The sequence below is a fragment of the Homarus americanus genome, unplaced genomic scaffold (assembly GCF_018991925.1).
Source record: "Homarus americanus isolate GMGI-L3 unplaced genomic scaffold, GMGI_Hamer_2.0 scaffold44579, whole genome shotgun sequence".
In the NCBI taxonomy this organism is placed as follows: Eukaryota; Metazoa; Arthropoda; class Malacostraca; order Decapoda; family Nephropidae; genus Homarus; species Homarus americanus.
Window position 1 is genome coordinate 235,698 of NW_024740787.1, and position 26,997 is coordinate 262,694.

Genomic DNA, 26,997 nt, shown 5'->3' on the forward strand with positions numbered 1-26,997 from the left:
GACCATGTTTCCTTGAGTATGCACGTATACATTGGTGTTCCACTATCAGTCTCACTTTTTCTTTAATATCAGTGGTTACTTCTACTGTACATTAAATAACATTAATTAAAACATACATATTTGTTACATTAATTTTACTACAACAACAACCAGGGTCTTATTTTCTTCAGTTTCAGGTGGATAACTGACATTATGGGTGTAAACACTGACAACAATGCCGTCTCTTATCCTCTTGTGTGTTTTAATATTTTACGTATTATTAATGAATTGTATTGTTCATTTCAATATTAAGATTAATTCAATCAATACTGTACATATTCAGTAATAAACAATAATGAATCTTTTGCACATATTCTTAAAAAGATAAATGACGCGGTATCCTTAAATGCGCACGTATAAGTTGGCGTTCCTAATCCATCTTTTTTTTTATTTGCCATTTTTGGTTAGCTACTTCTATTGTTCCATTTATTAACATTAAATAACATTACTTAAAACATATACAGTATATTAATTTTTTACATTAATTTTACTGCAGCTACAAACAGGGTCTTATTTTGTATATGTTGGCATTCCTAATCCATCTCTTTTTTTTTTGCCATTAGTGGTTAGCTACTTCTATTGTTCCATTTATTAACATTAAATAACGTTACTTAAAACATATACGTACGGTATATTAATTTTACTACAGCTACAACCTGGGTCTTATTTTCTTCATTTTCTCGTGTAGAACTGTCGTCCCGGACTCCCAGTTGTAAACATAAACATGGCGTCCCATCTTCTCTTGTGTGACCATATTATTATTCATTTATATTGTATAAGGTGCATTCAGAAACATTATTTAAAGAATATAGTTCGCAATTTTCATTAATTGTATTGTTTTTTGGGGAAAAGAGGGTAAAAAGCCACACACAAGATATGAAAAGGTCACACATGGGAACACATCTCATTATTATTGCTTTATTTTAGTGGTAATTAATGATTCGCGATACAATGATTCACCTTACACTGCAATATTGGAGGACACATTAACGTCGTTATTTGAGGCTTTACTATACAATTAATGAAAAATGCAAACTATATTCATTAAATAATGTTTATGAATGCACCTTATACAATCAATAATAATGTCACACAAGAGATGGGACGCCATTGTTGTTGTCGGTGTTTACACGCATAATGTCAGTTATCCATCTGAAACTGAAGAAAATCGTACCCTGGTTTTTGTTTAACGTACAGTAAAAGTAATCACTGATGTTAAAAAAGAAGAGTGATGGTGGAACGGCAATGTATATGTGAGCACTCAAGGAGACATACCATCATTTATCTTATTAAGAATACTGTATGTACAAAAGATTAATTTTTGTTTATTACTGAATATGTATTTGATTGAATTAATGTTTATATATTGTTTTTGCGAGTGTTTACACCAGTGACGATGGTTCTGTACATAAGAAACAGAAGAAAATAAGACCCTGGTTGTAGCTGTGGTAAAAATAATGTAAGAAAAATTAATATATATGTTTTAAGTAATGTTATTTAATGTTAATAAATAGAACAATAGAAGTAGCTAACCACTAATGGTAAAGAAAAAACGAAATGGATTGGGAACGCCAACGTATGTAAGTGCGTACATGTGAAAACATCGTTATTTCTCTACATAAGAATATGAAAGCAACACTTATTACTGTTCACATATGTTTTAAGTAATACTTAATTATGTAAAACAAAAATACTACTTACCAATGGTGGCAAAGTCTAAAACATAGGACAGGCAATGAATGTTGTGCAAGTTTTTACTCAGATGACAAAGTCATCAGGTTCAACTCTGGCTTAAGCTGAAACAATCCATAAAGATGTCATAGCTGTTGCTGAAACTGATACTGAACCTGAAGCTTTTGCTGAAGTTACTTATGATGCCAAATTTGATGGTGTCGCTGAAGTTGATGGTTTAGGTCTTCGAATAATAAAGCTGTCGAATGAACCTTTCACAGCCGCTTTCTTTTCTCATTTTACATCTTTATGTAGTCATATGCATTTTTCACATCCCTGTTAATCTTAATGCTTTGTTCTGTTAATGGATTCGCTTCAGAAAATATGTTCATTGCTTGCTCCATATACCATCCACAGACGTCTCACCCTTTTCATATCGGCTGAGGTTATACACATTCTTTTAACTTTTGATCCAGCACTACCATCACTTGCTCTCTTGCTCGTGATGAATAGGGACACAAAAATGCCGTAAGAAACCTGAATGTTTTTCTCCTTTTCCTGTTCAGATGCGTGAAAACAAAATCCCTGCCAAGCTGCGACTGTTTATACTAGTGATGCTGGCGTCACCACTCACAAGCCTGGCAGCCTCCGTGCGCAAGGCGTGTTTTTATTTAATACATATCGGGATTTCGTTATTATTTATATGAAAATTTAATTTTGCTTTATTTTTTATTCTATTTTCGTCGTAAATACAAAGAAAATAATGGTGCAAATTGAATTGGGCCCTAAATTAACCAGTGTCTTAAATGCGACTCGTCGTTAGTAGAACCGTCGTTATCGGAGGCTTTCCTGTAAAGGCGTTAGAACTCATTGTAATATACTTATAGTATTACTGTTGGTTTCATAGTACTGTACATACTGTACTTTCTACTTAAATTTTATTTATGTAATATACCATCAATATGCAAGGCTGCCCTATCTGATCTGGCACTCTGTGAACCTGCAACTTATGTACAGTACAGTACGTAGTTTGCCATAATTTGTGATTGGCATTAATTCACGAGATTGCTTGGTGAGGGTGACATCCTTATTCCTTGCTCTCCTTCAAAGTTTATGTCTTCCTTATTGCATTCTTTGGGTAGCCACCTACACCTGAACTGAACTTGGTCAGTATTCTTAGTGCAGGTTCGTGCAAGTTCATAATGCCTATTTACCAAAAGTATGGCTGCTGCCATGGTGAACGAGTACTGAATTAGGCAGTAGTCAAGCCCTCTGCTTTTGAGACCAATTCATAATAGAGGTTAGGAAAGGGTGACCATTTTCTCCAAAAGGATTGCCTCTCATTAAGGACATATCCTATAAAACAATGATTTAAAAAATTATGTAGGTCTCCGAGCCTGATTTTTTAAAATCATGTGTTGAAAATATAGCCTTTTTGTCCATTTGGGGTACATTTGGCTCATATACAGTAAAAGTATATCATACGTAAATTGGGCTTAAAGTATGCTATTTTTTGCATTAGCAGTCAGTTTGTGGTAAAATGGATTTTGTAAGCAAACTCCAAAGAAAACCGGACTTACTCTGCAAAATTACAATTGCTATATTTAAATTTATAGGCCAAAAAGTGAAAATCTGTCAGGCTTTTTATGAATATACAGTGACCCCTCGTTTAACGAACACCTCGGTTAACGTAATTTCGATTAACGAACTGCCTTCCATAAGGATCTTCAATTCGGTTAACGAAAAAAAATTCGGTTAACGAAGTTCTTACGAACCGACCTCAACATGTTTACGCTTGCACTGACCGGGCAACCAGCTTTAGTATCAGTCCGCCAATACATTAATCGGTTCTAGGGCTTAAATTCCTTACTATTTTAGTAAATATCAAGAAGTTTATACTATTCAATAATTTTAAAAGTTTAATATTCAATTTTTTAGTCATTTTAACAATTATTGAACATAATTGAAGGTAAAGTGACTAGTTTAATGCGCGGCATCCAGCCTCTTAACACAGCAAACAGGCGTTAGTCTCTCTCTGTTTTCACTGGAGGTAACATCTTGCTTGAGACTCTCTTCAACTAAACGCTTTTTTTCTGTGTTTCCAAGCAAATTATTGGTCATTTTGAAATATATTTTATATATTGACAATATATAATGCAGTGCAGTGTTGATTTAAAGAAAATAATCTTGAATTACACCAGAGAGCTAAAATTTTATGGGTGAAATGGCACCATGGGGTGACTTCTCTTCCACCCCAATGCCTTCTCTTCTTCCTTCTCCTCCACCCCCATTCTAAATCCCATCATCATCATCATCATCCAGGAGCCTTCTACATACACACCTCAAAGTAAGTGAACTTTTCTACCATTTTTGTTGAATTTAGGAAATTTTCAGTGAGCTGGAACCAATTACCCAAAAACCCATTGAAACAATGGTTTCGGTTAACGAACGACCTTCTGGAACGGATTGAGTTCGTTAACGGAGGGGTCACTGTATATGAAAATATTTACCCTTACTTTCATTAGCTGTACATTAAACCGATGATGGTAAAATACCGTAATGGCTCATACACCCATAACAACACTGTCAGTCTCTCCAGATGAAACAGTTTAGTATGAACACCAATATTACTGTATACAGTATATTAAAAGACTAATCAGCAGTTAAATCTACAAATTATAGTGACTTAAGTAGCAACTGTTTTCTCCTGGCAATGCGGGTGGAGTTGCGCACTGGCAGTTATCGAGATTGTGTTTAAATTACGTAGTACAGTACTGTATTATGTGAGGTGCCTGGCTTCAGGCTTTGTCTGAAAATGGGATATTAGGATCAGTCTTCCTCATTTTTTATATGTAATTTATTGTTAAGCATGCTGAAGTATTAGCATTGTTTGGGGCCAGAAAGAGGCGAGTCAAATCTTGAAAGATGAGGCAGATATTTTGTAGTCTTTTGCAGGGAAGCTTAAGAGACCTCATCACTTTACAACAACTCCCATTGCTCAGAATTGTAAATAATCTCTGGTTGCAGAGTACAATATGCCCCAGTGATTTGGAATAAGTACTGTATTATGAACACTCACTGATGACCAATAATTGTACTGTAAAAATGTAAAAATACTGTGTGTTCAAGAGACCCACGAGCAAGATGTTTCCTCCACTGAACAGAGATACAAACTGAGGCCTTGGTGGGTGAGTGAAGTGGCTGATGGGTGCACCAAAAACTAGTTTTCTGTACTTGGTTTATATACTTTCATTCACAAGATCTGGGTCATGACTTATTTTCAGGATGGTGCATGTAACTTTTTTCTACAGTTTGATGGTTTGTCTATTATCAGCTGACTATATTACAGTACAGAGCTTAAAATTTAGTGTTAAAATGACTAAAAATTTTAATTTAAAACTTGGAAAATTATTGAATAGTACAACCTTCTTGATATTTACTCCAATTTTAAAGAATGTAAGCCCTAGAACCGATTTCTGTATTGGCGGACTAATCTTCCAGCTGGTGAGCAAGCCAGAGCATGTCAAAACATTTTCGTGAGAATTTCGTTAACCGAATTTTTCTTCGTCAACCGAAATGAAGATTCTTATGGAAGGTAATTCGTTAACCGAGGGACCACCACATTTCATCTCCCCTCCTTGGCTTTAGAATGACATTTCTTGCTTTAGTCATCCATTTATATACAGTATATATTTATTAATTTATAGTAACCCCTGATTAGTTTAGTTAGAATATTGGATTAATGTACAATGTTCATAAAAATGGTCTTCCAGTAACATACAGAATAAGCCTTACTATCTGGCATGAACCAGACCTAGGTAGTACAGTACTGGATATGAAAATATGATGGTTATGGCATCATTTCCCTTAGTCATTTTGCTGGAAATTATTTTGTCACCATGTCAGTGTTGTAAAGTACTGTACTGCTTTTCTGTAACGACTGTAGTACTAAGTTTTGAAAGCTGTTATAAAACAAGAAGTGTGTGAAAACATCAGTAAAGTATATTGGATAAATATATACTCACCAATTAATGGCAATTGCATAACTTTGTTCATTCTTTGTACGTATTGGGAAAGGTTTAAATTTCTGGATACTGTGCTAGAGCTGGATAATAAAATTTTAATGGCACTTCGGTTTATATATATATATATATATATATATATATATATATATATATATATATATATATATATATATATATATATATATATATATATATATATATATATATATATATCTTGATAAAATCACACAGGAAAAGGGAAACTGCGGAGCACCTTAGCTTTTGTCTTTATTCAAGACATCTTCAGAGGCAACTGGATTACATGGACAGAGAGAGGCTTGAATATACAGGATGACCTTAAAAACATGGTCAGGTCATAATGATTTCATCCACTAATCCCCACACCACACGCACGTAGAGAGCTTAAGAGAAGGGGGGTGACGTGACTAGTCAGGTCAGGTCAAAAATAAGGGACCCACAAAATAACTATCATACATCTAGATCAAAGGTTTTCAAAGCATTTTTAACCTTGGGCCACTGACAAATAAATTTATGTAACATATTATCAGTTTTGAACTGACCATCACTAAGGTTTATTGATTTTAATTCCTTAATCAAACTAGCTTCAACCAGAAGTCTTTCTGTGACACAAGATGATTTAAATACTTCTAAGCTTTTTTCCCAAGCAATGGGGTGATTATTATTCCTAACATGAACGAACAAGGCACTGCTTTCAGATGCTGTTCTGATATTATACTTATGTTGTTTGATTCTGAGCTGCAGTGTTTTTCCTGTCTGTCCTACATAATTACAATTACATTTGTTACATGGAATACAATAAACACTTCCATTTACATTCAAACTTGGGCTATTTCTTATTAACATATTGGTAATGGTTGAGTCATACTTGAAAACAACATTAATATTTAGAAGCTTGAGGGACCGAACTAACGGGACAAATTCATTACGATAGGGCAGTCAAAATATTCTTAAGTGTAGGAATTTGTCTGGTTTGAGAGGAATGAAAGGATTTTTTAGCCCTTTTAAAACAACGATCAACAAACACAGAAGGGTACCCGAGTTTCTGTGCAATGGAACGAATGTGTTTCAATTCATCGTCAATAAATTCAGAGTCACAAATACGCAGACATCTTAAGAACATAGCAGAAAAAACTGACATTTTGGTAGACTCCAGGTGATTCGATAAAAAGTGAATGAAACTGTCTACCTGTGTGGGCTTTCTGTATACCTTAAATTTGTAGTTTTGAAGCTAGTTTGATTAAGGAAAAAAATCAATAAACCTTAGTGATGGTCAGTTCAAAACTGATAATATGTTACATAAATTTATTTGTCAGTACCCCAAGGTTAAAAATGCTTTGAAAACCTTTGATCTAGATGTATGATAGTTATTCTATGGGTCCCTTATTTTTGACCTGACCTGACTAGTCACGTCACCCCCTTCTCTTAAGCTCCTCTACGTGTGTGTTGGTGTGGGGATTAGTGGATGACATCATTATGACCTGACCTCATGTTTTTAAGGTCACCCTGTATATTTAAGCCTCTCTCTGTCCATGTAATCCAGTTGCCTCTGAAGATGTCTTGAATAAAGACGAAAGCTAAGGTGCTCCGCTGTTTCCCTTTTCCCTTGTGATTTTATCAAGATTTATCTTATCCACGATTGTGGATCTCATGAAATATATATAAATATATATATATATATATATATATATATATATATATATATATATATATATATATATATATATATATATATATATATATATATATATATATATATATATATATATATATATATATATATATATATATGTGTATATGTATATATATATATATATATATATATATATATATATATATATATATATATATATATATATATATATTTATTTATTTTCGGGGGTTAGGTTCTCAAAATGGCCACGAATCGCCAAATCCGCGAATAACATTGCTGACGGTGGGAGGGGGGGGGGGACATTTTTACTTGTGTACAAAGATATGTATATTCCCTTTGTGTTTGCCCTTAGGACAATTATTTATTTTACCTGTATTGTATATACAGTATGTGTGTGTGTGAGTAGACACACACACAAAACACATACAAATACAGGTGCTCCCCGACTTATGACTGGGTTAGAGACCCAAATCCAGGTCGTAAGTCCGACATAGATAAACACAAAATTAAAAAAAAAATTTCAAATTACAGTATTTAAAAAAAAAAAATCTACAATGAAATACAGTACAGTGAAACCTCGCTTTACGCAGTCAATTGAACCCACGGAGGCCCGCGTAAAGTGAACAAAAGAACATATGGGATTAATTGAAATAGAGACTGGGCCGACCCCCAAACTCCACTTTTTCAGACACAATACCTACGCTTTAGTAAAAATAACTAATTAATTTTATGATGGTATGCACACACAATTAATAATTAGGAGAAATATCAATAATATTCGGGTTTTTTAACACTTACATTAGTAGAAAAGATGGCTGGGCACATTGGGATGGGGGTTGGTTCAGATGCAGAGGGCAGATTATTGGCCCTCACCTGTATCAATTGTATCACTATCCACCACAGAGGCTTGCAAGGCCTCTTTATCAAACCCCTCAAAGTCCATATAAGTCCATATCCTCACTATCACTGACTTGGGCCGGCTGTGGTGGGTGGCGGGTGAAGAACTCGGTAATGTTTTGATGACTGGGCGACCTTGTGCGTGCCCGCGCCGCTCTCCGCGTAAAAGAGTACATGCACCGCGTAAAGTGAGCATTCCGGGTCTGGCAGGGTACTGCGTAAACGTGGAAACTTGTAAAAAAAACCACGTAAAGCGGGGTAATACTGTACAGTAAAAGTAATAAATAATGAGGAATGGATACAGTGTGACTGAGCACTTACCTTTAATGTAGTCAACTGAATGCACATGGGGCCCCCATTTAATTTTCTAATTATACATGGAGACTACATTAATTGGAAACGTTTTGGTATAGAAAATGCGCGCGTCATTTGAAAAAAATTAAAAATTTTGATCACAACTGCGGCGGTCGTAAGGTCAGAGCAGGTCGTAAGTACCGATGGACGTAAGTCCAAGCAGTCGTAAGTTGGGGACTACCTGTAAATAATAATGGAAAAATATTCTCACAAATAATCAGAAACAAATTTATTAACTCTCAAGCCCCAGCTTAGGGTGCTGCTGGCAGCCCCCTCTCCCCCCGTGCGGGGATAAATCGAGAAAAAATCAACTTTTCCAAAAATAATAAAAAAAAAAGGCTGGAATAGGCGGACCTGGGGCTCGCTGGTCGGACGTTCTGGAACGTCACCCGGGGCCTTAGGGTTAAAAATGTGACGGTCTACCCTCAAGTTTGTGCTCTATTACAGTACTTTATTAATAGAGCAAGGACTTGAAGGAAGGCTGTCACATTTTTAATAAATTTGTTTCTGATTATTTGTGAGATGATATTCCAATTATTATTTATTTGTATGTGTTTTGTGTGTAATAATAATAATAATTAACTGTTTATTGAAAAAGTTCTGCAGCCCGAAGACTGTGTGTGTGTGTCTACACACACACATATACAATACTACAGATAAAATAAACAATTGTTCTAAGGGCAAACACATAAAGGGAATATACATTTCTTTGCATACAAGCAAAAATGTAACCCCGTCCGCAAATGTTATTCGCGGATTTGATGATTCGCGACCATTTTGGGAAACAAGCCCCCGCGATTTTGGGGGCCCCCCTGTATATATACTGTTTGGTGTAGTGTATGTTTTATTTAGATTTCAGTTGTGTTTTGTTTAAGGTAAATTTTTTGTTGTATGTGTAACTTTGCATGGATATGCTTAGCCTGCATGTTATTTATGGCACTGTTTTTTTTTTTCCTTTGTGTGGATATATTTGTTGTGCAGCCAATTCACCCAAGATTTCCATGGAAGGTCTTCTGTGGGGGCTTATGAGCCCTCTTTCATATACCCTGAAGGGTCCTTCTCCCAGCTGAAGTCCTATGCCAGGTAGGTTTCTATCCCTGTCCTAAATCCATGCTGCATCATTTCCAAGTGGTTATGATAGTTTTAGAGTTATGGAAATGGCCTAATTTTTTTTAGTTACTACGTAGTAATCTCCCCGTTAGCCGGAATAATTGGTGCAGAGTGGTTCCTGGTTTGAGAGGTATCCAGGTATGGAGTTGAATTTTCTCATCCCCAGAATTTTTCCAGGTGCGCAGGAAAGTTTTCCGAGAGTCTATACTAGGCATCCCCAACGGACAAACAGGTGTATCTATTTATGCAAACACCGCTTTACACACAATATATTGTAAAGAAACAAAATATAGTATAATACTACTTTACTGTATGTACTGTACTCGCCAGAATATACAGTGAACCCTCACTTTATGCAGTTAATTCAACCCACAGGGTACCGCGGAAAGTGAGAAACGCGTAAAGTGAACATAACATAACATATGGGATTAATTGAAATAGAGACCGGGCCGACCCCCAAACTCCACTTTTTCTGACACAATACCTACGTTGTAGTAAAAATAACTTCTTAATTTTATGATGGTATGCACACACAATTAATAATTAAGAGAAATATCAATAATATTAGGTTTTTTAACACTTACATTAGTAGAAAAGATGACTGGGCACACAGGGATTGGGGGTTGGTTCCGAGGCAGAGGGCAGATTATTGGCCCTCACCTGTTTCACTTGTATCAATTGTATCACTATCCACCACAGAGGCTTGCAGGGCCTCTTTGTCAAACCCCTCAAAGTTCATATAAGTCCATATCCTCACTATAATTATCACTATCGCTGACTTGGGCCGGCTGTGGCGGGTGAAGAACTCGGTAATGTTTTGATGACTGGGCGACCTTGTGCGCACCCTGCTCGCGCCGCTTACACAACATGGCGGAGGGCGGGAGGTTTGGATCCAAAAATGGCGCGGCTCGCCAGCTGCTCTCCGCTTAAAGGGGTACACGCACCGCGGAATGTGAGCATTCCGGTTTCGGCAGGGTACCGCGTAAACGTGGAAACGCGGAATGTGGGACCTCGTAAAGCAAGGGTTGACTGTACTGTCATCTTGAGCTTGTGATACAGGTAGGCCAAATGGTAATATGATACAGGATGGCCTGCCTTTTTCCTGTACCATCTCCTGTAGCAAGTGTTGCTGTCACTCTCCTCTCCCTCAATGAAGGAGGGATTGTACATGCACTGTATACTGTATCTACACACTCAGTGGTGGGCACTGTTTCGCTAATTAGCGAAGCTAACTTTCTTGTCAGTGGATTAGCATTTTCTCTAACTTTGGAAACCATTAGCGGACCAATTAGCTTCTGCTAAATTTAGTTCTGCTAACTTTAAGTCCGCTAACAAAATTTATCCATGTTTGTTTCAATCTTGTAAGCGTGTGACTCCGCGACGCGTGTCTCCAACAGCCAGTCAGGCACGCTTGGCTGACTGCGTGTTAGTACGTGTAAAGTTTAAAGTTTTCTGTTTATTTACATGACTAAGACCAACAACAAGTTATATAAACATGCACTGGTATAATGACTAAGACCAACAATAAGTTATATAAAAATGCACTGGTATAATGTGTATGTGGTTGGTATTGCATATTTACATGAATAATGATTAAGGCCGATAGGTTGTATGAGAATGCAAATTAATTATTTGTGAAATTGTGTACAGTGTACACCTTGATAAGTTGATCATCATCTGATCTTGGCATGATGCTATTTGCTACCTATGCTGTACAGTACTATAGTTTTTGGATTCGTTTAATACTTTGTCTTTTCGTACAGTAAATAAAGATTATAAAGTATATGTTGAAACTTAAATGTAAACTTATGTTTAATTTCATTTGTTCATTTAAGTATTTGTGTACACCTTGATCATCATCTGATCTTGGATGCTAAACCTTTTTGGAAAGCTCTGTGTCTAAGCTACAAGACAACATATGAAAATTTCAGCTCTCTAGGTCTGTTTTTAAGGGTTTTAGAGCCCCCCCAAAAAACGAAGCTAAATTCATATACTGTAATAAAAGTTAGCGGTTAGCATTAGCTTCCGCTAATTTTTTTAGCTGTCTAGCGTTAGCGAAGTTAACTTTTTAGATAGCAGATTAGCGGTTAGCGAAGCTAACTTTTCGTTTAGCTGTGCCCACCACTGTACACACTTGCATACACTGTCCACTATGTACTGTACAATACTGTACATAAGGTGCTTTCACACTTAATGAATGTTCAGTACAATTTACATAACTGTAATCACTTTTTGTATCTTGCCACTGCTTTAATAGTATTCTTGACTTATTTATACTGGTACAATAATGTACAGTACTGCATAACACAGGTCATATGCAAAAACAGCGGTGAGCCAGTGAGCGAGCATCTAAAATGGCTGCTGGCAATGAACTAATAGTGTCATGAAGCAAGAGTTTGAGGAGATAGGCTGCAAGATACATCAGATACATGACAGTGTTAGCCAATCATAGCTCATGGGCACTCTGTCACTCTGAACCTACCTACCCAGGTGTCCCCGCATCCAAAACATGATGCAATCTCTTGAAAATTTGTTCCCATGCCCAGGACGGAGAGATTTTTTTGTATGGAAATGGGCTTGATGCAATCCTTAGAAAGGAGAGATTTTTCCCAGAATGTTTTGTTATGCTCAAAAAAAGAAGTGGCTGTTGGAGAGTTCCTAGGATCAAAGATTCCGGCTAACTGAGAGATAACTGTACAGTAGTCAATAATGATAAGAGGATGGAGTTGACTATCTTTAAACCTCATACAAATTCACTAACACCTTGCAGTCTGGACTAATTCAGCTTGAGGATTGTCCTGTTAATTAAAGACGTTTGGTTGGAGCCACACAAGTTTTTGCAACAAATGCAGAAATTACCTGTAGGTAGTTAAAAATAGCTAGAAATTATGTGTCAGGTAAAATACTCATCAGACAGTTGAGATATGAAGGTAAAGCTTTCTGTTATACTGTTTATTAAACTGAAAGGTACAGGTATGCAGTACTATGCCATAGATGTATTGGCGTTAGTTTGAGAGTGTCACAGTTAAGCAATTGTAGATTGTCCAAAAGCCTGTTAAAGTTTGGCCAAGGACTGTTATTGTTAGGTCAAGAACCTGTCATGGGTGGAGAATCTGTCATTGTTAGCACAAGAACCACTCATTGGTTTAGGGTGTCATGGCTAGCATAAGAACCTTTCATAGGTTTCGAGTGTCATGGTTAGGATGAGAACCTGTCATAAATAGATTTTGCTTTTTGCTTTCACCCCCCTGTCCTAACTCCTTGCTTTCTTCCCTCCTGTCCTAACTCCTTGCTTTCATCCCTCCTGTCCTAACTCCTTGCTTTCCTCCCTCCTGTCCTAACTCCTTGCTTTCCTCCCTCCTGTCCTAACTCCTTGCTTTCTTCCCTCCTGTCCTAACTCCTTGCTTTCATCCCTCCTGTCCTAACTCCTTGCTTTCATCCCTCCTGTCCTAACTCCTTGCTTTCATCCCTCCTGTCATAACTCCTTGCTTTCCTCCCTCCTGTCATAACTCCTTGCTTTCATCCCTCCTGTCCTAACTCCTTGCTTTCATCCCTCCTGTCCTAACTCCTTGCTTTCATCCCTCCTGTCATAACTCCTTGCTTTCATCCCTCCTGTCCTAACTCCTTGCTTTCATCCCTCCTGTCCTAACTCCTTGCTTTCATCCCTCCTGTCATAACTCCTTGCTTTCATCCCTCCTGTTATAACTCCTTGCTTTCATCCCTCCTGTTCTAGCTTGTTTTGCTTTAGCGTCCTCTGACCTTGCCAATTCTACGTTAGCCTCTTATACCTTATATCTTGCTATTAGCACTTCAAACTTATCCCACATACTTTTCAGTTACTTTAACATCTATGCACGCCTTGCCTATAGTGTGACACACCTTTGCCTTAAATGTGTTATTTCTGAAGTTGTAATATGAGGATGGTGTTTTCTTTGTATGCTTTATAATTATGTGGTCTGAATTTTATATTTTAAGGTTTTATTTCCTGTGGGGGTAAAATTAATCGTAAATGCAGTTTATAAACTTTTTAAAAATTTATTATATTTGTTAAAAAAGTTTTTGGAGATATGTTACATTAATTTTGTTCTTATTCCAGTGGTGAATTAAGTGGAGTCCCATCAGTGGCAGATGATACCACAAGTGAAGCTCCCCAGCGTATGACTCCAGTCCAGTTTGGCAGACCACACATAAATGCCCAATTCACCTTTGGTGGTCAGCTGGCCTTGGTGCTGCCAAAAGACCCAAGGGATGGAGAAAAGGCCTTAGTACAATTGCGTGATGTGCAGAAGATGCTGTGCATGGACCCTGGAATGAACAGAACTATTCAGCAGATGAAAAACTATCCAGGACCACTTACATTGTAAGATAATCTTGGGATGATTAGGAATGTACTTTTGCTGCATATTCTTTTGATAAGTATATTATAATGTAGTTACTTGTAAGGTCTGTGACAATTACTGTCATTTCTTCAAAACCACTTGACTGATCTTGGTGATGTTTTAAATGATTGTGCTACTTAATCAGACATTGTGCAGAAGGCTAAATTCAGGTCTTCATATCAAAGTCATGGGAAAGTCAAAGGTCAACTCCATTTTCACGGCAAGACTCTAGTATGGAAGCAAACATTATATACATGCTGTACACAATAACCTTCATAATTTTTGCCTGTGTATTTCGTAAATTTATGTAATTCATATATTTTCAGAAATCCCAAATCTCAAACCCTAAGATGATCTTTTCCCAATTATAGCAAATACCCTCTGAAATGGGCCACATGGTGCTGTCTTACCCAGAGGTAGCATCCATCAATTAGTGTTTGTGTTTTAGAATGGGTAGATGTCTGGACTGTCACTTTGACTAACATACAGTATTGTAATTTGTGTATTTTGGACGCCTTAAGTATTTCATTATGTTTTCTGATGAAGGTCCTAGCACTTACACAGAAGCTATTAAGAAAACTGTATTAAAACTAAGAGGAAAATACAAAAGTGTGTTGATTGCTGGTAAATTGAAAGTTCTTGAATGGGATCAATTCTCAAGACTTTTGTTTGACGATTTAAAGATCAGCGCAAGTCCATTTTATGATATCGAGGAGCATGGATAAATTATGGGTTATGCCTGTGCTATGCACAGGTTTACATAAATCTTGATAAGAGGTTGTATAAAAACCATCACAACAATACAAATCAAGGTTTAACTTCTCTAAATAGTAATTACTTAGAGGGTAAAGTTTCTGGGCACATGAATTACAACATTACATGATACAATTTAAGTTACAAATGAAGTAAATTAATTTGGGATGTAATATATGGGATACAAAATTTCCTGAGTCTGGCACTGCAGCAGAAGTTTTGATAGTGAACTTAAGGCACAGGGCCTCATGCTTATGTCCCAGTGTAGTTATCTCAAATATGTCAGGGCATTTTGACACCTAGTGTACCAACCCACTGCTATTTTCATTACCCAATGTTGAATCCATTCTATCTGCTTTGCCTGTTGTATTGTAAGCCCAGTGTGGAAGATTGGTTAGCATTGGTTGGATATACTGTATGTAATGTATGCTTTGATCAGTTATTGTGGTCTTGCCATGAGTGATGGAGACTCCTTTCAGTTTACAGCTTTTCACTCCCGGGATGCTGGTGTCAGCTATAGTTAGATCCGGGTGGATTAGGGGTTTCTTACTGGTAAATTTGTGCATAACTTGGCACTTTTGTATGATGATGATCATGCTGTTTCCTGAGACCCTGGGTGACTTCCTCGAGTGGGCATGCCTTGTAGATCGTTGACTTACTTGAGGCATCTGTGGGAGTCTTGCAACACCATTGATCATGGCCAGGAAGGTGATGGGTCCACACATAGTACCCTGAGGCACACCACATGTTGTTCTGCTCCATTTACTAAGCTTCCTAGAGGCACCTGAAGCTCTGTGTCTGGTAGCTAAGGAAGCTTCAGAACCAGCGGAAAAGTGTGAATTACTGTCCTAATTTGAAGAGTCCCTGGATGACAATGAAGTGATCTTTAAGGTCGAAGCCTTTCAAAAAGTCATCCGTGATCAAAGAAAATGGCTTTCCGGGTTTATCAGTGTCGGTGAGCATGTCATGAAAAAGACGGACACTGTAGTGCGTGGTGGAGCATTATTTTTTCCGTGTTAACATATTGTCTAGGGTCTATATAGGGGTGGATGTCTGACCTATGTGGAGTTAGTAATTTTGGATAGAGTTCTGTTAAATTTAATTTGCCTTTGAAGTGAGGAAGATTTATTGTATTGTATTAACAGTACTATTCAAAAGTTAAATGGTAAATGTTAGCTCTAGTTTGTCATTAACATTAGTTTATATGAATAAAACTATTTCAGCTGTCTTGAGTACATAATGTTTTAAACTGAAATTTATGGTCTAACAAGGAAAATAATAAAATGAGTTTTTAAATGTGCTTAAAAAATTTGCAAGTTTCATTAATTTTATCATTAAATTTTAGAATGTTATCATGTACAATACTTAAACAAATATTAAGATGACTCCTCTCCACAGATCAGATACTCACAAGGATGTGGTGGTCAAGTACTGTGAGCAACAGGTTGCTGAGGCTGCTAGAAACCTAAGCTTACCAGATAAGGAATCAGTTATGCTCACTTGGGAGTATCTAGCTTTGTTGGTTAAACAGAACGGTAAACTTTATGGTAGTGATGTAGCGGGACTGTTACTGAAGGGCCGGGAAGTAACTGCTCAGCCACAACACAATAATACACATGTGCAACCAGAGAATCTGGCCCCAGAGAATCTGGCCTCTGAGGCAGGTCCACAGGACGAAGGTACAGATGTGCAGTCTCAAGCTGTGATCTCAACACCAGAGAGAGATGAAGCATTACTGGTCAAAAAATTCACGGAGTACCTGTGTCTGGGCCGAAAACGAGAAGCTGTGGACTATGCTGTGCAAGAAGGATTATGGGGTCATGCTCTTGCCCTGTCGTACAAGATGGACACTACCACCCACACCCGTGTGTTAGCTGCGTTCTCTAGCTCCATCCCATCTACCGATGTTTTGTTAACACTCTTTCAACAGTTATCAGGAAAGAGGCCAGAAATCACCAAGGTATGAAATATTAGTTATTTTGTAATTTAATTTTATGTATCATTAACCGTCATGGGATTTTTTTGCAGTACAGTACTGTATAAGTTTACATTATTGCCTAGCATTTTCAACATGCCATCTGTTTCACACACATCTTTTTAATTATCAAATTTTTTTTAAAAATCCGTCTTCTCTCATTTGTATATACGTTTGTGTTTTTCTTACATAATTTTGTAACAACTATGAATCTAACCGTCATGGGATTTTTTTGCAGTACAGTACTGTATAAGTTTACATTATTGCCTAGCATTTTCAACATGCCATCTGTTTCACACACATCTTTTTAATTATCAAATTTTTTTTAAAAATCCGTCTTCTCTCATTTGTATATACGTTTGTGTTTTTCTTACATAAGAAGTTTACAACTTGAATCTTCTTATATTTAAACACCATCACTCATTCTCTGTTCTAGAATAGATTAATGTACACTGAAGGGTGCCTCAAATCCTTACATTATTATTGTTGTATTGTTATAAAATAATGTTAGTTTTACCAGACCACTGAGTCTTTACATGGATGGGCTAGGTGACCTATTATATATTTAAATTTTGTGCATCGTCAGACTTACACTCCACTTCAATGGGGTGATTGGCGGCAACATCTGGCAGTAATGATCTCCAACCCAACGGGACATACACAACGAGATCGGGCATCCATAGTAACCCTAGGGGACACTCTGGCCACTCAAGGACAGCTTTATGCTGCCCATTTTTGTTACCTTATGGCTGAAGTTGAATGGGGTTCATACTCTAGTAAGGACTCTAAACTTGTCCTCATAGGAGCTTCTCATCAACTTCCTTTCCAGGTAATTATTTGGTATTATTTTATAGTACTGTTTAACAGGCAGTTAATTTGTGTGTCACAACATAAGTTACACAAACCTTATTATAATACTTAATGTTATTAATAGCTTCCACTTCTATCTAAAAGCATTCACATAACTTTTTATATGTCTATGTACTGGTAAGCAGCGCATGTAAGATATGATCATGTCTTTCAACCTGTATATTAACCTATATATTGCTGCGACCTGTGGTGTAATGGTCAGCATCCTCGCCTCGCAAGCGAGTGGAACTGAATTCGATCCCCGGGCAGGGTGAAACTATGGGCAAGTTTCTTTATGCCATTTGCCTCTGTCTACCCAGTAGTAATTGGGAACCTGGATGTTAATCGATTTATGGATCGTATTTCGGGGTAATGGTTAGCCAGTGCAGTTGACGAGTTGTTCAGTCTTCTCGGACTATTCCTTGACACTGGGTCATATAGCTCGTTAACTTGGGGTGTGGTTGTTGTGTCGGCGACAGCTTCTACACCTCAAAAATTCACGCCTAGGAAGCCCTTGGGCCTGCCATCCTCGATTTCGAGGGGCTTCCAATTATATTGCTGTCACACAATAACATGAGAATCCATGTACAGGAAAGCCTCCAATAATGACAGTTCTACTAACAATGATTCATAATTAAGACACTGGTTAATTAAGGACCCAATTCAATTTACACCATTATTTTATTCTTATTTACTATGAAAATGAAAAAAAAAATAGAATGAAATTAAATTTTCATATAAGTAGTAACTAAATCCAGATATGTAGTATACAAATAAAAAAAACACGCCTTGTGCACGGAGGCTGCCGGGCTTGTGAGTGGGGACGTCAGCATCACTAATATAAACAGTGTCAGCTTGGCGGGCCCTTTGTTTTCACTCATCTGAACAGGAACAGGAGAAAAACTTTCTCAGGTTTCTTATGGCATTTTTGTGCCCCTATTTAACTTGAGCAAGTGATGGTAGTGCTGGTTCAAAAGCTAAAAGAAAGTGTATAAGCTCAGCCGAGAAACTAGATGTGATAAAACGATAGGAAAAAGGCGAGAGGTCTGTGGATTTTTCACATGCTTTGGGGATGGCGGAATCAACAATGAAACTATCTGTAAAAATGAAGAAAGTTTTAAGAAAGTGTTCAGTTGATGATGAGAATATTTAGGAGCTATTAAACAGTGAGGGAGAAGACCTAACAAATGAGCAACTTATGCAATTTGAACGAGCGCGAAACACGCCAACAGATTACCCCAACTTCACATTTTCACAAATTTATGACATTGGCTGTGTCCTTAAGTTTTTACTTTATCACCATTGGTGAGTAGAATTTTTGTTTTACATTCAAAAGCATGAACAGTAATAAGTGTTGTTTTCATGTTCCTATGTAGAGAAATGATGCTATGTTTTCATGTGTGTGTATGTACATATGATGGCCTTGCGCACTCGATTTCACTTTATTTCTTTACCATCAGTGGTCACTTGTACTGTACATACATTAAATAATATTAATTAAAACATATAATTTTTAACATTAATCTTATTACATCAACAATCAGGTTTATAATTTCTTCATTTTCAGATGGATAACTGACATTATGGGTGTAAACACTGACAACAACAATGACATCCCATCTCCTCTTTTGACCATATAATTATTGATTTATATTTTATAAGGTGCATTCACAAACATTATTTAGAGAATATAGTTTGCATTTTTCATTAATTTTATTGTTTTATTGGGAAAAGAGGTTAAAAAGCCTCACACAAGATATGAAAAGGTCACTAGGGAATGCATCTCATCAATATTGTTTTATTTTAATGGTAATTAATGATTCACGATACAATGATTCACTTTACACTGTAATATTGGAGGACACATTACTGTCGTTGCTCAAGGCTTCACCCTACTCTGAAATATTGGAGGACACATTACTGTTGTTATTCAAGGCTTCACCTTACACTGAAATATTGGAGGACACATTACTGTTGTTATTCAAGGCTTCACCCTACACTGAAATATTGGAGGACACATTACGATTGCTATTCGAGGCTTTACTGTACACTTGTCAGGTCATAATCTGTTTTTGTTCTCCTTGTGGGCTATTCTGATGACATACTCTGGCATGGGAGGACTAATTTCTTGTATATCAACATTAACTTGGAAGTGCCTGCTACCACTATCCATTCTCATTAAGGCACCTGTTAACTTTGTGTATTACTATGTATTATAGTCACTGTGAACTTATATAAAGTAAAGGAAGATGAAAAATCAAGGTTTTTATGTGTATTATGTATATATTAATGCAGAATAACAATAATTTTACTTAACACCAAGTTGTGGTGGTATCAAAATGTAATATGTTCACACCACTGATGGTGGTATAAAATATAATTACAGGTAGTTCACAGCTCTGTAATTACCAACTGCCTACTTCTGATCATAAAATGGGATTTCAGGATTGATCCCCATTTCACAGTTATCATTTTCACTTGGTGTTACTCAGTCTTGAATATTTCACCAACTAATCAGTTCTGTTTACACAGTATAAAAGTTATTTCTCTGTGCCCTCTTGACTTTTTCATATTTGCTCTCTTATTGGATATTCTTGAAAAATTTGCTTAACAAATTTTTTAATCCACAGGCCTTTGCTACTAATGAAGCCATACAGTGCACTGAAGTGTACGAGTTTGCTCGATCCCTTGACAGCAGCAACCCGTTACTGGAAACATTCCAGCCATACAAACTTGTTTATGCACTTAGGTTGACAGAGTATGGCTTTCCAACTGAAGCTCTAAGGTATTTATTACTATCATCTGCCCTCATATTTTGTCATATATATATATATATATATATATATATATATATATATATATATATATATATATATATATATATATATATATATATATATATATATATATATATATATATATATATATATATATATATATATATATATATATATATATATATATATATATATATATATATATATATATATATATATATATATATATATATATATATAATATATATATATATATATATATATATATGTATGTATGTATGTATGTATGTATGTATGTATGTATGTATGTATGTATTTTGTTCTGGCATGGAAGGCAGCAGGCAAGATACATTTTCCAAGCTGACAATATACTGTGCTGTATAATCGTTACTCACACAAGGGAACTAGGTCAAACCATTGCTTTGAACAACAAGTATGGTGGTAATTTCAAGAGTGTGTTGAGTTTGAAAGTACCAAGTAAAAATCTTGTGATGGGTTCAAGTTGAACTCATCCAGACATGAACAGAGCTTCATTGTTCAGTTTGTTCATGTTCACAAGAACTTCCTGTTATTACTGAAGCAGCTCTCTCCTTTTTTAATTATTTTAAAAATTAGTGTTCTCTTTCCCTTTTTAGAAAAGTGATGGAATGCATGATATGAGTGTATAGGTTATGTATGAAGTGGAAGGGTTAGGTTAGAGGAATCATAATTCTGTTCAAAAACAGAAGTTTCAACAGTTGAATTGAGCAAGATCCTGGCTTTTGTGGGGCTCTAGGACACTTTGGCATTGTATTGGAGTGTGATACATTTTCTCAAGGTTGCTGAAGCCCTTACCAAAGATTCAATTACAATAACAGAACAAACAGAAAATGTATATGAGCAGTTGTGTAGGCAAATTAAAGACATGTTGATATGAATGCTTGGAGCCTCACACATTTAATGCCTCTGCTCCCACATTGCATTGTGCTTCCCACAATACTCAGCTTGGCACTTATTTTGATTGTTACACAGACTGGGCCTTGGCCCATGAATTTGGGAATCACTGCCATACATACTTAAATTTTGCAAAATAAACCATATAGTGGCAACTGTATGCAGAGTGAATTCATGCAAAGCAAGGGAGGGAAGTGTAGATACATTTCACAGGGGGATTGGAAGATATCTATTGATTTTGAGAGCAATGGGTCAGAAGTTAGTGACTGTTTCTAAAATTAGTTTCATAATCCCACAATTTACACATTACATAAGTGTGGCAATGTCTGTTTGTCTCCTTCCGATAACTTTTATTATTTATGAGCTATCACAAGAGATACAAACTTTTTTTTCAATACTTTTCAGTCTACAAGAGTAGGTTGCTGTAAGGGTAAAAAAGATTTTTGTGATTTGGATTCAGGTTTAAAATCAGTCTTTCGTACTAAAAATAAATTTTCAGTTCCTTATTCGCTTTAAATTGCCCTTAAACTGAACACTTCGATGGTTTAATGTTCTTGAGGAGAGGGAAAATTAAGGTTTTTTTTTTCATAGGGTAAAAAAGTTCACTGGTGCTAAAATTAATTTATTCCTTGATAATGCCATGTCAAATCTACATGAAGCTTTAATACAGTAGTACTGTACAGTCTTTCCTTGACTTAAGACGAGGTTCCGTCCCGACCACCAGGTCGTAAGTCGAATTGGTCGTAAGTCGAAAAGGCGAAAATAATAAATAGCAATTCTAAAATGGGTGTCTCCGTTTCTTCTCAGCACCAAGAGAACTCTCACTTTTATGCTTGCCAGCAAATTTAAAGGGAATTACAACCAAAAATGTTGTCAGTACACAGTGCAATCACTAACGTCAGGACTTGAGAAAACGTAATGTGAAAAATATTTTATACGACCATGGCCGTCGTAAGTTGAGGAGAGACTGTATATTGATTTTGGTTTGAGGAAGGAACCTCTCTTTCAGTGAAAGATTAATAATGTTAAAAATATTACTTCATTTGCCACACCATGTCTTTTTCTACGCTGGGGTCTAGTGTAGGTATATTATACAGTGTTATCAGAACTGTTGTTATTATATATATTGATTTCTCTTAAGTTTATGAAAGTTTTAATTTACAGATACTGTGAGGTGATCAGTCAGTTGGTAAGCAAAACTCCAGCATCACATCAGACAGACTTCCTTTCCCAGGTGTATGACCTGGCCTCCCGTCTCAAGTATCATGATCTTCACTATCAGATGTGTCAGGGAGAAGTATCAGAAATGCCAGATCCACAATGGCTTACTAATCTTAAAAGTGTTATCAATTTATCAAAAGCACATATATCTCAAACAGCAACAGAGCAAGATAACCCTCAAACTCTTCAAGACCATCAGGTGGTTCAGGATTCTGGTCTTCAATTAGCCGATACAACTGACCATAATCAGCAAGTACCATATTCATCTTCTGGAGTGTACCCATCATCTTTTACTAATTCAGATAAATCCTATCATCACAATATAGATAATACCAGTGGAAATTCGTACTCACAAGAGCAAGACATAGGACGAGATGCCTTTGTTGGACAAGCTCCCCCTGCTAATGCAGTGGATGGCGTGCATCAAAACATGTATGCTTCAAATCACCTATTAGATTCTCAGTCACCAGTAGAACGAGTAGATGCTCAGTTACCTAGTGAAGCTGGACAACCAAGTGATATGGTGAATCCTTCCAAGGTTTGTTAAATATCTGTACTGCAGTTTTATTTCTATACTATATTAATTTATTGTGTGTGTGTGTGTGTTTGTGAGAGTTTATTTCTCAATCACTGGTCTTTTGTCTTAGATGGTACATGGTGGCTGGTATCGAGAGCACCACAGATTCTCCCATCACTTGGTCATTTATTCTCTCACTTTGTTTTGATTTGATGTTCCAATCCACAACACAACCTCAAGATTTCTTTATGGTTTAATTGTTACTTCATACAATCAAAATGACTCGCCAAACAACTGTTCACCTGACCACAGACAATTAAATCACATAAGTGTTCCAACACCAGAAAATTGAGGTTTAGAAAACTTTGTTCAATTCTTGTACAGTGGAGGGTTTGCATGTAAAAAATGGAGTGAAAAAAATTAAAAACTACACTTGGGTGTGTAACAGGGAGGGAGTGCTGGCTGGACTGAGAGGACAACTTTCCTGCAAATCCCACACTCAATTTCAGATGAGTTATTGTGTTATAGTATATTCACAGTCTTGTTTAAAGAGCAGTGACAGCTGATTGTTCATGTTCTCCCTAACAATGTTGCCAGCACTTCCCATCTTTCAAACTCCGTTGTTGTCACTGCTCAAGAGGGTTGGTGCCTACCACAGGATCTCTGTTCAGCACTTAGTAAATAATATTATAGCATATTTATCAGAACTTAAAAAATATTGTTGTGGTGTATAATGCCTCTTCATATGCCCTGGTTTATTCACTAATTAGTTGTCTTAATTTCATAGTTTGCCAAATTGAGCCACCATCTATCACTCAAGGTCAACAAATAACATTTTGAACATATCTCCATATCAAATACTATATAGTACAGTATGTTATAGTGACCCCATTGTGAGCTGATTTGCTGAAGGTTCTCTCTGCAGGAACACCTGAGCTTTCAACGGGTATTACTGTACACGTTGGAATGAATATACAGTCAATCCTCGACTTACGACGGGGTTAGGGACCGACAACCAGGTTGTAAGTCGAAAGTGCGAAAATAATACATAAAAAATCTAAAATGGGTGTCTCTCTTTCTTCTGAGCACCACTAGAACTCTCACTTTTACGCTTGCCAGCCATTTTAAAGGGAATTACAAACAAAAATTTTGTCATTACACAGCGCGATCACTAACATCGGGATTCGAAAATACGTAATTTGAAATATATTTTATATGACTGCGGCAGTGCGGCAGTCGTATGTCCGGGTGGTTGTAAGTCGAGGAGTACCTTGCATTACTCCTAATTACGTTAATTCTTCTGGAGGAAAATTCCTCATTATGAGACATTTGACTATAAGTTGCATTTCTGTGGAACACATCCTTGACATATAATGAAGACCCTCTGTATACTGTATGTATTTATCATAATCCATTTCATCTCTACTGAAAATGAAAGTGGTTCCCATACACACCTGCATAACACGCATTGCCGCAGCTGTGGCCTTGAGATGACTACATTGCCACTGTTTCATGTATTGAAATTATAAAATTTGTGGGAAAATCATTTCAGTAGCCTAATGTGACTTGGCATTAGAAGAAATTATTTTAAAAAATTATAAAAAAGAAAAGTGAAGAGCATGAGTGTGAACAATATTCTGTCTCACCCATACACAGTTATGATACACTGCATTATGGATAACTAAATGTTGGATAATTGAGTTCCAGTATTTCCATAAGTTTATGAAAATGTGCAAAAGGTCAGGTAAAATCATTACACTTTATTTTCTTAACTGACATCACATCCAAGTACAGAACTTGAGTTTCTTAACCTCTTCCAGTATCTCATTTTTCATGATGATCATTCACTTTGGTTTTCTAAAGGTGGGTACAGTATGATTTATGAAAATCCATTTTGTCAAACTGATATTACTTGTTAACAGCAATAAGTGTGACTTAATAACAGTGAATGAAGAAAGGAAAAATATGTTTGCTTATGTTTCTGGCTTTACTACACTAACACTTGTAAGCATGAAAAAAAGACATTTATTTACTGTAGTACTATTATTTTTATCTGTACTTATCTGTACTTACAGGAGAATGCATCACTTGGTGAAGTTTCTATGATGCAACCTCCTCCTCAGGATCAGATGCAGTACATGTACAGTGGTGGATACTTGTCAGGATACCCTGAACAGGAACCTATTGCTTCACTGTACATGCAGAGAAGTTCCTTAGAAGTGACACATGGCAGCCTTCCACCATCTTCTGGTTAGCTCTCTTTTATGCTTAGTTTTTAAATTGTATGTTATGTTCATTGTATTGTAAAAAAATTTTTTATGGGGATTAGCTCACCCACGCACAGGTCACTGACCCACATCATGTCCTGGAGGGCGAAAATATAACAATAAATAATAAAATAAATAAAAAATTATAATAAAAATAATAACCATACTGTAAATATATTAAAACATTAAAAAATAAATCAAGAGTGAGAAACGACATTATGTATGTTGTGTTGTCAATAGTAAGAGAAACAATTGAGACCCTGCAATTGTGTGTAAATGAGGCAGAAAGTCAGATCAGCAACCCTGGACTTAGTCACAATTTTTGTGATGCCATATGGCAGAAGGGTCTGCCATTAGACAACACATATAGGCAGACTTTGAAGGGATCGCAGTACATTTTTATCTATTCCTATGTTGCTTTCAGCTTGTTATTATGTACTGTAATACAGGATAATTTTTTTTTATCCAAGAACCCCAAATAATACTACATTTTAGGGAGTAAAATAAACAGGAAAACACCAAAATGACTTTGAAATGTGATTTTACAGTTCTTAGCTGAAGCATTTTTGATGTGATGCTGGATGAGAAAAACACTTTCTTCCACAGTAACTGAAACAAAACTAAAAACCACTAGAGGCGCCACTGAAGTAGACATGTAGCGATAGCCTGATAATTTATGTGAGGGTGGCTTACGTTGATACTGACTAACATAATATTCTAAACAATGATCAGACTGTATTTTTACTGATTTTTATGTTCCTCTTTATTGCACTTCCTGAAATGTAATAAATATTTAAGGTTCTCGAAAAAATTACTCATTATAATCACACAAAAGTAAAAAATAAAAAGTTAAAATTTCCTCGCATTTTGATAGGGAAAATATTCTCAGACTAAACAGCAAATAATTACTCTATTTTTGTTGTTGCATTGCTTTGTGATCAAGGATGTAGCATTCTTATCTCTGATATTTTTGCTTTATTTTTCTCACTCAGTTTTTTCTTCTGATGGTAGATAACTTTTCTAAGCATATCAGGACCACTGGACCAGTCTTTTAGAAACAAGAAAATTGACCGAATGATATGGATTTTGCCATTTGAGCTAAAAGCACCAAATGACCATAATTGTTGCCCTTGGAACACTATTCTCCTAATTTAGCTTGCACAGTAATAATAAACTTGAGTGGATCACTCGGCAAGGGTTCCTGTTCATTACTCTGATCAGATGTATTGTTTTCAGCTCAAAGAGTTAGACATTTATGGTTCTTGCTGATTTTGCAAGATAAGGTTATACCAGTGATATCTCTGTTAGCCAGAATAATTGGTGCAGAGCACTGCCGGGAAAGAGAGATTTCTGGGTAATGAGAGAGACTCAGAGCTGGAAAAAAATCCCTCATCCCTGAAATTTTCCGGGTAACGAAAAATGCCCTCGGAAGTTCCATAGTGATGCATTATTTCATCTCTCAAAGCCGGAAAAAATCACTCATCCCCGGAATTTTCGGGCAATGGAATAATATTCTCGGAAGTTCGTTAAATTGCACATTACATCATCTCTCGACTCC

At 36.4% G+C, this 26,997-nt stretch overlaps 1 protein-coding gene across 10 annotated transcripts in view; it reads left to right on the plus strand.

The window, feature by feature from the left end:
• Positions 1–26,997, plus strand: part of LOC121875530 (protein transport protein Sec16A-like) — a 107,350-nt gene that overhangs the window by 40,273 nt on the left and 40,080 nt on the right. For 8 of the 10 annotated variants that reach the window (XM_042380103.1, XM_042380112.1, XM_042380108.1 and 5 more), the window contains 7 exons: positions 9,640–9,741; positions 13,865–14,128; positions 16,299–16,860; positions 17,462–17,704; positions 20,355–20,509; positions 22,599–23,193; positions 25,248–25,422. In XM_042380103.1, the coding sequence (XP_042236037.1) occupies positions 9,640–9,741; positions 13,865–14,128; positions 16,299–16,860; positions 17,462–17,704; positions 20,355–20,509; positions 22,599–23,193; positions 25,248–25,422 (2,096 nt within the window). The remainder of the gene's footprint in view (positions 1–9,639; positions 9,742–13,864; positions 14,129–16,298; positions 16,861–17,461; positions 17,705–20,354; positions 20,510–22,598; positions 23,194–25,247; positions 25,423–26,997) is intronic. The other 2 variants (XM_042380106.1, XM_042380109.1) reach the window with 1 other exon arrangement.